This window comes from Oenanthe melanoleuca, chromosome 5 (genome assembly GCF_029582105.1).
Source record: "Oenanthe melanoleuca isolate GR-GAL-2019-014 chromosome 5, OMel1.0, whole genome shotgun sequence".
In the NCBI taxonomy this organism is placed as follows: Eukaryota; Metazoa; Chordata; class Aves; order Passeriformes; family Muscicapidae; genus Oenanthe; species Oenanthe melanoleuca.
The window spans coordinates 1,864,601-1,877,579 of NC_079339.1; the positions used below are offsets into that span (position 1 = coordinate 1,864,601).

General features: G+C 41.9%; 1 protein-coding gene across 1 annotated transcript in view; it reads right to left on the minus strand.

Moving 5' to 3' along the window:
• Nucleotides 1–12,979, minus strand: part of KIAA1549L (KIAA1549 like) — a 79,749-nt gene that overhangs the window by 39,805 nt on the left and 26,965 nt on the right. The window contains exons 13-16 of the mRNA XM_056492245.1: nucleotides 11,001–11,164; nucleotides 5,517–5,707; nucleotides 1,973–2,100; nucleotides 1,078–1,101 (exon numbers count right to left, since the gene is read on the minus strand). Coding sequence (XP_056348220.1) covers nucleotides 1,078–1,101; nucleotides 1,973–2,100; nucleotides 5,517–5,707; nucleotides 11,001–11,164 — 507 coding nt within the window. The remainder of the gene's footprint in view (nucleotides 1–1,077; nucleotides 1,102–1,972; nucleotides 2,101–5,516; nucleotides 5,708–11,000; nucleotides 11,165–12,979) is intronic.

Here is a 12,979-nt window from a genome sequence, read left to right on the forward strand (position 1 = left end):
GCATCAGGTCCTGAAGCCAAGCCTGTCAGTCACATTGTTCACTCTCAGCCCTGACACTCTCCATGTGGAGCCAATTTTGGTACAAGCCACACAGAACTTACACACTGAGGTAACATCCAGCACTGCCATTCCTCCCTGGAACTAAATGTCAGCAAGAAACAGAGTCTAAAATTGGCCTGTAGCTATGGCAACTAATGAGCCATTCTGACTTGGAGTCCCCAGATCCAACATGTGACCATCAAGGGATTCATCCCAGTTTGGAGATGCTGCTGCTCAGAGGGGAAAATCTGCTGCTGCTTTTGGCGACGTGCGTGTGCCAGAGCCAGCAGCCAGGCTGGGGAGCTGGAGCAGGCTCAGGCAAACAGCTGGGAGAAAAGCAGCTTCCTGCTGAGACTGGAAGGGAAAACAGCACCTTCTGTGGGTGCTAAACACTCTGGGTAAAGGCAGAATCCTGCAGAAAGCACAGATTTTCAGAGGTGACAGCGGCGTTGGTAAACACAGCACGGGGGAGCAAAGTGCAGGTTCTGTGATGAGAAGTGATGGGGGCCTTGAGGTTCTGGGTTTTAATTTCAATTTCAACTTCAACAGGCATTTGGGATCACAGCTCCAAACTGAACTCCATTAATTCTGATGAGGGGAGGTCATTTCTTCTGCTGTGACCGTGTCCTCCATCTCAGAAGCTGCTCTGAAAGGGTTGTTTGAGGAAACTCTCCTAGACATACAATAAAGATACGCCTACAGCTGAAAACTTCCCCTCTCTTTACCAGGGAACAAGGTGTTTATTCCCTTTCCTATCTCTGCCAGATGGCCAGGTGAGCCTTTTTAGTGCCATGGCAGTGGAGTGGAGAGAGTTCCTCCAGAAGGAGCTGCAGTCTCTACCAGGAGGGCTTTGCAGTCTCATGCACAGATTCCTCCTAGATTCTGATGAAATTCAGATTTAAAATAGTCACTATTTCTTTCTACTACATTCAGAGATTTATTTAGTTAGCATGTGGATGTTCTAGAAATGCACTCCAGCTCAGATCAGAAGAAAGGTGCTAGTCAATTCTTTAAAAACAAACAAAACTGAGTTCTTACCAATTTTCTTTGAAGATGTAAAACCTAACAAGACAAAAAAATGCCTTCACTAAATTATTTTGTCCACCCATTTAAACAGCACTGGTTTGAATATTGGCTTTCCTGGGTGGGTAAGAAAAAGGACTTCATAAATTACTTTTAACTGTGAGAAACACAAATGTTGTTGTCCTGTAAAATGAGCTACATGTCATACACTGAAAAAATAATTAAACTCCTTGAAACTTAGAACCTGTTAGCCAGTTTCCTATTCAAAAGGAAAACATAGCTATGGGAACAAAAATTTTATCAGGAAAAATAAGCAGGGAGAATAAAAAGCAAGGAAAATAGGGGATTGGGTACTTCTCTCATCAGATATTCCTGATCCATCTCGAGTCACAAGGTCACCACCATCAACCAAGGTCTTGTAAGAAGCATCCAGTGTGACATCCCAGGTGCATCAGAAAAAGCTGACAGCAGGTGTTAATGACAAACAGGTGTGCCAAGGATGCGAGGAAAGACAAAGCACTGGATGCTTCACACTTTCTCAAATTAATTTTTATCTAATTAATTCATCTTCATTAGACCTGGGCCAGCTTAGCAAGCAGCAGAAGAGAAAATTAATATCTTGGGGATCTACACAACAGAAAAAGGTGCAAACCCTAATAAGATGCATCACATCTTCTTTAGTTTGCTGGTGTTCTTAAAAAGAAAAGAGGAGGGAAGAACAAAAAAAGGAAGAACAGAAAAGAGCAAACATGGTGATGTTTCATGGGATCTGGAGAAGCAGTGAAGGGGAAGGAGAAAACCCAAGAATGAGCCGCACACAAAGCGCCCAGGGGCTGCTGAGGGAACCAGAAGTTGGCTCCAGAGGCTGTGTGGGTGTGGCAGAGGGTGTGACACAGCCAACATTTCTCACCATTTCTCTTCCTGCCCTCCTCCTTGGCCCCTTTCTGCGGTGCCATCACTTTCTGCAGGGAGCTCCTGCCCGAGCTGGGCTTCCCCGAGCCGTTGCTGAGGATGGAGCCGCTCTGGCTCGGGGATGGGCTGCAAGAAACCACAGCAACAAGTGAGTTCCTCCTCCCAAACCTCCCCTCAAGGTCATTTCACAGTCTGCATCGTGAGTTTTCAACTCTGGTTAGGTACCAAAAAGAGACAGAATAGAAACAGTAACACAGCAAAGGTAGGAGCAGAGTGATGTTGCATTTTGGGCTATAGGAGAGGAGGAAAGGATAATGCAGCATAGTTCCTTGTGCAAAAAGGAGAGTTTTCTTTAAAGAAATACCACCCTTATATAGGGTAGTTCGTGCAAAACAGAGTAGAAAAGACTCAAGTGTCCAAGAAGGCAACACCTCTCTGAAAACATGCTTTGTGCAAAACTTCACGAGGCACTCACACATCTCTCACCCACCCTGCAGGTGCATAATCATTGTTATAATTTCTTGTCCTTGTGCAGCCTGAGAAACTCAAGGCTTCAAGGCTGCTTTTTCCCTGGTTGCCAGCAGTATCCAACCACAGAGTGATGGGAGGTGAGCACGATTTCCTCGATTAGTTCAGGGCTGATGGGCATCTTGGTGGCTTGGGATGCACCTGCTCCTCCTGCATAAGCCCCACAATGATAAAAAGTGCCACCACCAAGGACAAGAAGCCCCATTGTCAATTCAGTGGCATTAACCCAGACAAAATGAAGTAGACCTTTGTTTCAGGATGTATGGCTAAACTGATTCCTTTATTATTTAGCCTGCATTTGCAGGCAGCTGTTGTCAGCCACAATGCAAAGTACACTCGCTCACTTTGCACATATGCACACACAACGTGATGAGAAAATTCTCCTTTTCTCCTTTTGGCACACACCCTGGTGTAACCAGCACCCTCATTGTCTGAAACCCCCAAGGAAATGCTTGTTTTAATCAGCCATTGCATCTCCTTGTCCTGAAATATCCCTGCCCAGGCTGAGGAGAGAGGGCAGAACTGCTGTGCATTCACTCCCAGCAAAGAGCAGGGAGAGAAATGAGCAGCAAACTCCCACCACAGCTTCTCTGCTTTTTGGGGTGGACAAGTTACTCAAATCCTAATGCAGGCCACGGTAGAAAATAGTACATTTGGTGCTAGTCCACATCCAGGCACAGTCACAGTTTTTTTCACATGTGAAACTTGCCACAAAGGGAATGAAAACTCTCCACAGGACCTGTGTAGCTGTGCACAAACCTACCTGCAATCTACCACTGGGTTGTCATGGGCAGTGACAGGGTGATGTAGAGAGGTTACATTAGAGGGAAAAAAATGGGTCTAGCCACAGAGGCTTCCATTTACAGAGAAAAAGAATCAAATCAAATTATATTGCTGTCACAATGGTTTTATAACCTGAAAATGGTACTAAGACAAAACAACTGTCAAAACCATCCTGTAAATCATTGTCAATACTGTATCATCAAATGAAAACATTCATTTACCTCCAGGTCTGGCCACCCTGCCTGGTCAGAACAGCAATGGACAAATATTAGAAAAGCAATTCTTGGGGGCTCCCTTTTGAAAATAGCTTAGGTGAAAATATGTAAAATTTGAGACAGGCTCTTTCCAGCTACAGGGAGCTGGGAGAACCCAGCATGCAATCCAGCTTGGTCCTTCCAGTGGGTTTCCTTGGGAAATTCTACTGAAAATAAGAAATTTTCTGAAGCAACATTTCTGCCTATAAACCTGTCTGTCACTGCTAAATGAATAATCCCAGCCCAGTAAAAAAAATCCACCCAGGGACAGACCAACGCCTAAAGAAAATCTGCTCAGCTTGGGAACACAGAAAAGAAGTGATCAACTATTTCTGTGGTGACACTAATCCAAATATTCATCCTTTTTAAGTGGCCCTCACATTATTAACTGAGAAGTTTCTTTCAGTGGTGACAGCAGAAAAGATGCTCTGATCAGTTACCAGCCACTTCATGGCTGTCTGGTTTGAATTGACCTTTCCAGGCTGTAAAGTACCCTGAATGAAAGAGCAAACACAGAAAGGTCAAGAAATATTTCTTCATCTTCAGCAACCATTAAATTCCATTTCCAGACACAGCTCCTGGGAATGGAAAATACTGAAATCCTACATGTTCTCACTTACTCAAGTAATCACCCTGAAGGAGGGAAAACTAACTCTTAGTTATTTGCTTAGAAGGGAAGCAAGGTTCAGCACATTTTATAATGAGAACTTTCCTGGATCAAGTTTGTTTACCAGCATTTGCTTCAAATGGTGCAAATTAAGTGGGGGATCTCACATGCACTGTAGGACCTACCCCTCACATTTCAATTTGTGGAATGGACAACACCTCCCTGGCATTAAATGGTAGAATCCATTTAATTTTAATGGTTTACATCCCATTGCAGCTGGCTCTTCTCTACTGGCACACCCTGCAGGCAGCTCCTTCCAGGGAATTTACTACACAGCCAAAGGAATATGACAAACCAGGCACCAGCTCAGGTGCCTCAGCTAGGAAAGCTTGGTTTTCTCTAGAATTTTTTTCTAGAATTTCTCTGCACTTGCAGCTGCTTTTCTTGTATGTTATCAAATCCCTCCTGTGTAATGCCTGGGAGCTACACAACAACAGTTACCTCTATCCAGGCTGCTTGCCTAACAGGTTTATTTTCCACTCTTCCCTTCAGTATCCATCCTCAGCTCCCCTCTCATCTAATGCCAAGGAGAGTGGGTCAAGGAAAAACTGGCCTCAAAGCATTCAAAACAGCTGGGATAAAGAGATAATCTGATTTCCTCACCTGCAAGGACCAAACCCAAGAAATGTTCAGCTATTCTGTTGGTGGTTGAGGGCAGACATGAGGTAAAACTTCCTAACAGGAAAGGCAGGAGAGAACAGATTGCTGGAGGAGGTTGTGATCATCCCACCAGTGGAAGGTTTTAAAATAAGGTGGATAAAGTTGGGTTAGGGGGGTGTTGGACCCTGCAGCAGAGAAGAGGAGCCATACAGCTCCCTGGGGATCTTGAATCCATGATCCTACAAGCCTGGAGAAGAAGAAGAGAGTGCAAACCTGGGACACTGGTATTGTCTAGTCTATTCTTACACTTCAGAAGTTTTATCCTGCTGTAGATGCTTTGGATCTAGAGGTCTTCCATAATTTAGTGGGTGTTTAGGGTTTCCCCTTCTGCTATGAAGGCACTGGGTCCAATTCTGGGGTGGCAGAGCCTGCCAGTGGAGTGACAGCAATTTACAGTGGCTGAGGACCTGTCCTTTGGTTCCTTGAGGATTTACCAGTGTTCATGCTGCAGGTCTGGCATTTCATTGGACTTCACTTGTTTTTCTCTCCTATTTTGAGAGAAATCCAGCACAGAGCAGTGTCGTGCCAAGGATACATCATGGAGAGGAGCCATCTGCCACACACAGAGCCCAGGTGCCAAACCTTAGAGCAGCCAGCAGCACAGATCCCATAGAAAACCCCTCTGGAAAGGCAGCAGACCCTGCCCATACCTTTTCCTGGTCTCATTGGACTTGGCAGTTTTGATGGTGCTCCCATCCTGGGTGGTTTCTCTCTCCTGGGAGGCAGGAGCATCTCTGACTGGAAGTGGAAGGATGACAGTCTCCTGAGTCACAGGTAGAACCTCATCCTCTGCTCCCTGCTGACCCAAGTGCTGCTTGGCATAGTCAAAGCCTTGTACTGGCTGGAAAAAAAAACCAAAAAAAAAAACCAAACAAACAGGAGAAAACAATTTCTAGCATGTATTAGACTTCATCTAAATTCTCAAATCCAATGTAAAATTTTTCACTACTCCTTAACTTCTTTAATTACTTAAGTGACAGGTAAAAATACATAGATTACCATGTGAGTGCTCAACAGGAAACCAATTTTCTGATGAGACCTCTATTTTAAACATGATTAGTAAGTGTAAAATTGATCTTGGCTAACCTTTCTTACCCTGCTGTAACACCCCCAGAATTTACTTTGACAGACAGAGAATGTGGAAGAAAAAATTAGGAGGAAAAAAAAAAAATTAAAACCATACAGAAAACTTTCTCTGACAAAACCCTTGTGTTTCCAAAGAAGGTGGGAGTAATTTATTCCCAGTCAAGCCAAAGTGAAAATGGCACAGATCAGAAAGTTTCATGGGCAACATTTTCCAGAAAAAAACCTTTTTCAGATCAGTGAAATTATATTTCCCCTGGCTTGCCAGGTGCCTACTGGGAAGGATATTCCTGACTTCACTGGTTTCTCCTGGGAAGTGGCATTTCACCAGAGCCTTGCAGCGAGGCTCTTCTTGCCCAGCAGAACTAACACATGCCTTCTGGGCAAAGCAGCCAAGGAAAGGTGGATTCTCTCAATGGAAAAATTAAACATTTAGAAAAAACTTGACTTTCCAAACTGCATTTTTGATTGGAAGAAAAAGAGAAGTTTAAAAAAAAAAAAAAAAAAAAGAATAAACACAGAACGAAACTAACCCACATTGGAAAAAAAAAAAAAAAGGAAAAATAAGTCAGTCAAAGAAATTCCTACCACCTCTGGAAAATGTGTTTTTGCTACACTAAATAAAACTAACTTACCAAGAACAGGAAGGTCCCTCTTCCTGAAGTAAAAACACTATTGACAAAATGCTGAGAAAGGACCAGAAAACACTTCAAAGTGGAGAAACTGGTGATTTTAAACCTCACTCATGCTTTGGGAAATACTTTGGAATTAGTTCATGACTGGTTAGCCACTCCAGGTTCCTGTCATGTCATCATTGAATAGTTTAGTTCCAAAAGAAAATCAGCAGGAGAAAAAAAATTGCTGTTGGCACAGAAAAAGGATGAGCTCTGAAAAGAATTTTCTCATGTTGTTCCCTTATTAAATCTGGGCTGCAGCTCTAAATTCAGATAAATTTCACAGGTGATCTCAGTCTGAAAAGAATGGGGTTGTTTTTCACTTGTTGAAACATAGAAAAATGCATTTTCTTTATGTGGATCTGCATGGCATTCCCAAACTCCTGCTCAGACTGAGGCTGATGGTTCCTAATGTGTTCCCACCCTTCAGCATTCCTCTGATAAGAAGATTCAGTGCATTAAGGAACAGGCTAATGCTGATAAGGGAGAGCAGACAACTCCACAAATCACCCCCGTGGAACTTGCAATATGTCAGGGAAATGCCAATTCACCATCACCCCTCTGTGGCAGGCAGGGTACCACAGAACAGCCAGGCAGCAAACAAAGCCAGGAACAAATACTGCACAACATCCTACATAATAATATTGGTAACTAAAATAATGTTTTTCAACCTCATTGTAAATATTAAGTGTAAGTTAAGGCACCCCTAGATATTCTGAAAAAAAGTGACAAGACAGAAGAGGTGATTCAATCAGTTATTTCTCCCTCCATGTCTTTGAAAGAGTAAAATAAGATTCAACTTCATATTTTAATAAAAAAAAATTTAAAAACCAAAAAACAAGCAAACAAACAAAAACCTTTCCAAACAAATACTGCACAACATCCTACATAATAATATTGATAACTAAAATAATGTTTTTCAACCTCATTATAAATATTAAGTGTCAGTTAAGGCACATCCATATATTCTGAAAAAAGGTAATGAGAGAGGTGATTCAATCAGTTATTTCTCCCTCCATGCCTTTGAAAGAGTAAAATAAGTTTCAACTTCATATCTTACTAAAAAAAATTTAAAAAAACAAAAAAACAAGCAAACAAACAAGAACATCTCCAAACAAAACCCAAACCAAACAGAAACAGCAGGACATGAGAATTACTAAAGAATTCTGCAGTGTCCCAGCTCAGATCTGCCACAGGAAGAAAATGAAGGATTATTTTAATCAGAGTTCTACTCACCACCATGTCCAGCAACAAACTGCAACAAAAGGAGAGCTGAGAAAGTCATCCTCATCAGCAGACATATTGCATTAAATAAAATTTGCTCTTGGATCCCTGCTCTGTAAAAGCCCACAGGAGCAGATGGCTCTGCCACCCCTGGGGGGAACTGGCAAAAAATCACAACCAGGCACCACTGAAACTCTGAAAATGTAAATGTCCAATAGATCCAAAATACTAGGAAAGAAGGAAAGGAAAGGAAAGGAAAGGAAAGGAAAGGAAAGGAAAGGAAAGGAAAGGAAAGGAAAGGAAAGGAAAGGAAAGGAAAGGAAAGGAAAGGAAAGGAAAGGAAAGGAAAGGAAAGGAAAGGAAAGGAAAGGAAAGGAAAGGAAAGGAAAGGAAAGGAAAGGAAAGGAAAGGAAAGGAAAGGAAAGGAAAGGAAAGGAAAGGAAAGGAAAGGAAAGGAAAGGAAAGGAAAGGAAAGGAAAGGAAAGGAAAGGAAAGGAAAGGAAAGGAAAGGGAAAAGAAAAGAGAAAAGAGAAAAGAGAAAAGAGAAAAGAAAAGAAGCCTCTCCCCTCTATTTGTATAGCCAGGTACAGTTTCACTGACTTTTTCTCTGTGCCCTTTATCAAACTGATAAGGCTTGTTTTCCCATGGCCTGCAGCACTTGCTTTTGCTTGTGGGTCTTAGACTACAAATCTTATCTCTCTTTACCTGCAAAATTATTCTTTCATGGTCTTAAAAAAAAAAAGGTGAAGGGACAAATGAGATTCTAGACTTTTGAAAAGCATGCTCTGAATTAGAAAAGCAAGGGAGGCAAAAGTTAACATCCATCCAAAACCTCAAAGCAAAAACAGTTGCTTAAAATAAAAACAGCATTAAAATAACATTAAAATAAAATCCCATCAGAATTTCACTTTACAGTTAGAGAGAAAATTGGCAAAAAAAAAAAAAAAAAAAAAAAAAAAAAGAAAGGTACTTTTCAATTTTCCTTTTCCCTGCATCCAGATGTCCCTGACCACTGAGGCAATCAGGAACAGCAACACAATTCCTAAGGGACATGCTATAAACTGAGAGGTCACTCTGCAAACCTCATTTATTTACCCTCCAGCCTGCCAGGACACCACAGTCAGTCCTTGGCTGCCAGGCTCAGGCAGCAGCCCTGCTGCTCTGCTGCATGCCCCCATCACCTCCTGCTGCTGTTTCTGAGATGTTTGATGCTGGGTGTGGCAGCTCCTCTCCCTCCTGCAGGAATGCAGCACCAGCCCTCTTGGAGCAAAGCTTCTGCAGCCCAAACACAGCATAAAAAAAACCCCACAGCAGGGATGGCAGCAGGCAGGGGTCACCTGGGATCCTCCTCTCCTCCCAAGGCATCACGACGTCGCTCCGGGGATGCTGCGGCACGTCTCGGGTGAGCAGCAGCAAAATCCTGAAACTGCTGCTTGAACAAATCACTCCAGTGTGACTCCCCTCCAGCACAGTCAGCATTAATCAGCAGTCCCAGCCATGAGGTACAACAGACTCATTTTAAATGGGCCATGGATGTGTGCTCCCAAACTGCATGAAATGCTGCAATTAGAGTTCGAGCAATTACCACTACCCCTAATGCTGGAATTAAAAATAAAAGTCTTCTTTTCAAAATGATCTGCTTGCATTATCTTCTCAAAACATGTTTCTTAGCCTTGTTTTAATTAAAGATGCTGAAATCAGGAATGACCAAACCAGTCCAGTCCCAGTCCCCTGCAGGATTTATTTTCCACAGTCCATCCACCAGCCTAAACTCTAAACTAGACCTGGCAGAACCTTTCTGATGGAGCCATCACTGTCAAACTAGATGGAAAGCAATTCAGCTCTCATTTGGAAAAGCATCACTTTTCAGATAATGAATTAAATTAAATTTTATGGAGTCTCAAAATAAAGCAGCAAGGGGAAGTGCACTCTGGAAGGGACCCTCTGCAGGAAAAGCTCCTGGAAGGATCTGGTGTGGGTGCTGGCAGCTCAGCACCAATTGTTTTGTTCCAGCAGATCCAGCTCCCATCTGATGCAAATGTGACCTGACCTCACTCAGGTTTTAACCTGAGCCTGTATCTTGCAGCCTGATTAAATCTGGTTTCTCAGGAACATTAAAAATCCAATTTTGTCTTTCTTTTTGGAATTAAAACTATGGATTAAAATAATAAATATTTTCAAGATTTTTCCTGTGCTCTAGCCTCAACCAGCAGTAGGTTGGTTGTTCTTTTTTAATAGCAACTTTCTTCAGCTGGAGAGCATCCCATAATGATGGCCAGATCAAAACAATGTACAAGTTTTTTTCTTATTTTTTTTCTTTAGCTGGGACCAATATAATACATTAAAAAAAAAAAAAAAAAAAAAAAAAAAAAAGGTGCATAGCATTTTCAAGAGCCCCAAATAAAGCATAATTTGCATTTTAGGGGCTTCAATGGGGCATCTCATAGCACTGCAGTGATATTAATTCTTGTCTGTGAGATTCTGTGTTTCACTTTTGCAGGTCTGGTCTTAACACTGGATGGATAATAGTGGATAAATAGACAAGCACACTGGGACCAGAATGGAAATGTCTTTTCTGCATCATTTTTGATACAAATGTCTGGTTTCCAACTGGCACCAGCTGCACCCATCTGCAACAAACCCAAGATAAGGAGGAAAGAGCTGTCAAATGCATCATGCCTTCCTTCAACTCTTCTTCCAATATACATTTTTCAGCAGAAGCAACAGAGCTGAAATCTCAATAATCCTGCTGTCTGTAGCATTAAGAAACCAAAGAAAAAATTAATCATCTCAATCTCATGCCAGTGGGAAAGAACAAAGCCAGCTAAAAGGGCAAAGGAACAGTCTGACTTACACACAAGCTCCATAGGCTAAAAACTCCTATTTTTGGGTGGACCTGATCATGAATAGCAGCACTGAGAGGGCACTGTGGAGATGAAACAGAATTCTGTGGCATGTTTCTGTCAGAGGATCCACCTGGAAGTGCATTTGATTGGGGAAAAAAAAAAAATCTTGTAATTGATGTGGACTTTAGGAAAAACATAATTGCTTGAACTCAACCAGCAAAATACATAAATGAATTAGAAAGTCCAGAACACCTAAAAGAAAAATAGGAGTAGGAGGAAAAAAAGGATTTGGAGCTGGGCCACTGACCTTGGCTCTCTGGGGCAGGTTCATCATGGTGTCTGGCTTGAAGTCATTCTTGTTCTTCCTGCACAGCACTGCAGTGATGATGATGATGATGACAGTGACCACAGCAATGGGAGCCAGCACAGCTGCAATGATCCACAGGTTGTTTGGGGGGTTCTTCACCACAGCTGCAGAAAAAGGCATTGGTAAGCTTCACTTCCTGCTGCTTCCAGCCTTCAATGGCCTCCATTTAGAGGAAAAATTAGTAGAAATTAGTATAAAAGCACTGTAAGTAATCTAGCTTTCTATAAGGATCTATAAAACAATAACTTCTGTATTACTTTACTAAGGGAAAAAAAAAAAAAAATAGGGAAAATCAGCAACACTGAATTCAGAAATCCCTGGGCTCTCTTCTCTTACCTTTATTTACCTGGTTATATGCAAAAGCAAATATCCACTCCAAAGTCAAGATGGATGTCATATATCACTCCAATGGTTCATTTACACAATAAACAAACAAAGGTGCAAGTAATGCATGCTTAACTATTTTTCAAACTCAAACCCAGCCTAGGAGCAAAGCAGCATGGCATGTGTGTTAAAAGAACATACATGGTGTCAAAGATTGGCTGGCTCAGCAGGAGCAAACTGGCACAGCTTTTTAGAAAAACAAAACTAGCTCAAATAATTATTATCAATATCAATAAGGCAACAAGAAGATGCTTCTCTCGTGCTCTAGAAAGAATTTATCATAGTTAAGGTCAAAAAGAATTCATCATTTCCAAAGGAGTGGAAATAACAAGGTTGGAAAGAGCTACTTGCAGATATATTAATGATGGCACAGGAAAAGGGTGCATTTCACAAATGCAGTGGTGCAAAAACATTTTAGATTCCATTTCATCAGAATAATCTCTCCTAGTATGAACCTTCAGCTTGTTCACACATAAGAGACCCTCCTGTGGCACATTCCCACTACTCTCATTTCATTTTGTTCCTTTCTGGAAAAACAACCAGACAACCTCCCTATAAAGCTGAACTTTGCTGCAGTGAAATATTTAGTGGGCTTCCCCATGATGTCCCTGTTTATTTTGCTCTGGCTGCTGGTGTGGGCAGGCAATGGTGAGAGCCCCAGCACAGAGCAGCTCCCATTTCCTGGGGGACTGGTGCTTTCAAATGTCATTGAGCTTAGAGCTGCCAGAGGCACTCAGCATCTCCCAGCACCAGACTTCAGATGCAAACCAGCTTGTCCTGTCATTAGGAACTTCTCAGCTCTCCAGCTGAAAGCCTGGCTGGAGCCTGAGCCTGCTTTCTTTGTAGATTTGCCACTTTTTGCAAAGTGAAGTTTGTGGGGTGATGTAGGAGCAGCACCATTAGGATCAGAGCTTGAGCACGAGGCTGCAAAACTTCCAGGGTTCACTTTTCAACAGGCTCACAGAATTCTTAATTATTGACTTTGACATTTAGTTCAGGGATGAAAGGGCTGTGGGGAAGGAAAGAGAACCTGAATTTTAACAAATAACAGAAACTTTAATTATGGACTGCTGCTGTGGAAGCAGCAAGCAATGGTTGAACAATTATATTCATTCCTTCTAAGGATGCAGAGGAAATGATGACCTTATGGCTAAAAGGATAGACATTTAGGAGTTCTAATTTACATCTTTAATTCAGTTATCAGTCTCCAATGTGACCTAAAGTCAACCCATGGTTCATTCAACTCAGTAAGACTTCAGTGGAATTTGAAACAAGCCTTTCATTCTGTTGTAACTCAGTCTCTGGCTCATAACACATTTTTTGTGTTATTATTTGTCTGTCTCATCTAACCCAGCTATGAGCTCCCCAGGGTACATGTCTTTTCTTACAGGATTTTGGGACAGCACTTTTCATTCTGCTAGAACAGAAATTATAATGAGCAAAAAAATGAAATCCACACAAAGTATTTTCTGTGGCAATAAAAAGACAGGCTGCAAATAACCATGTCCAAAAGGAAGGAAATTAGGTTTTTTTTC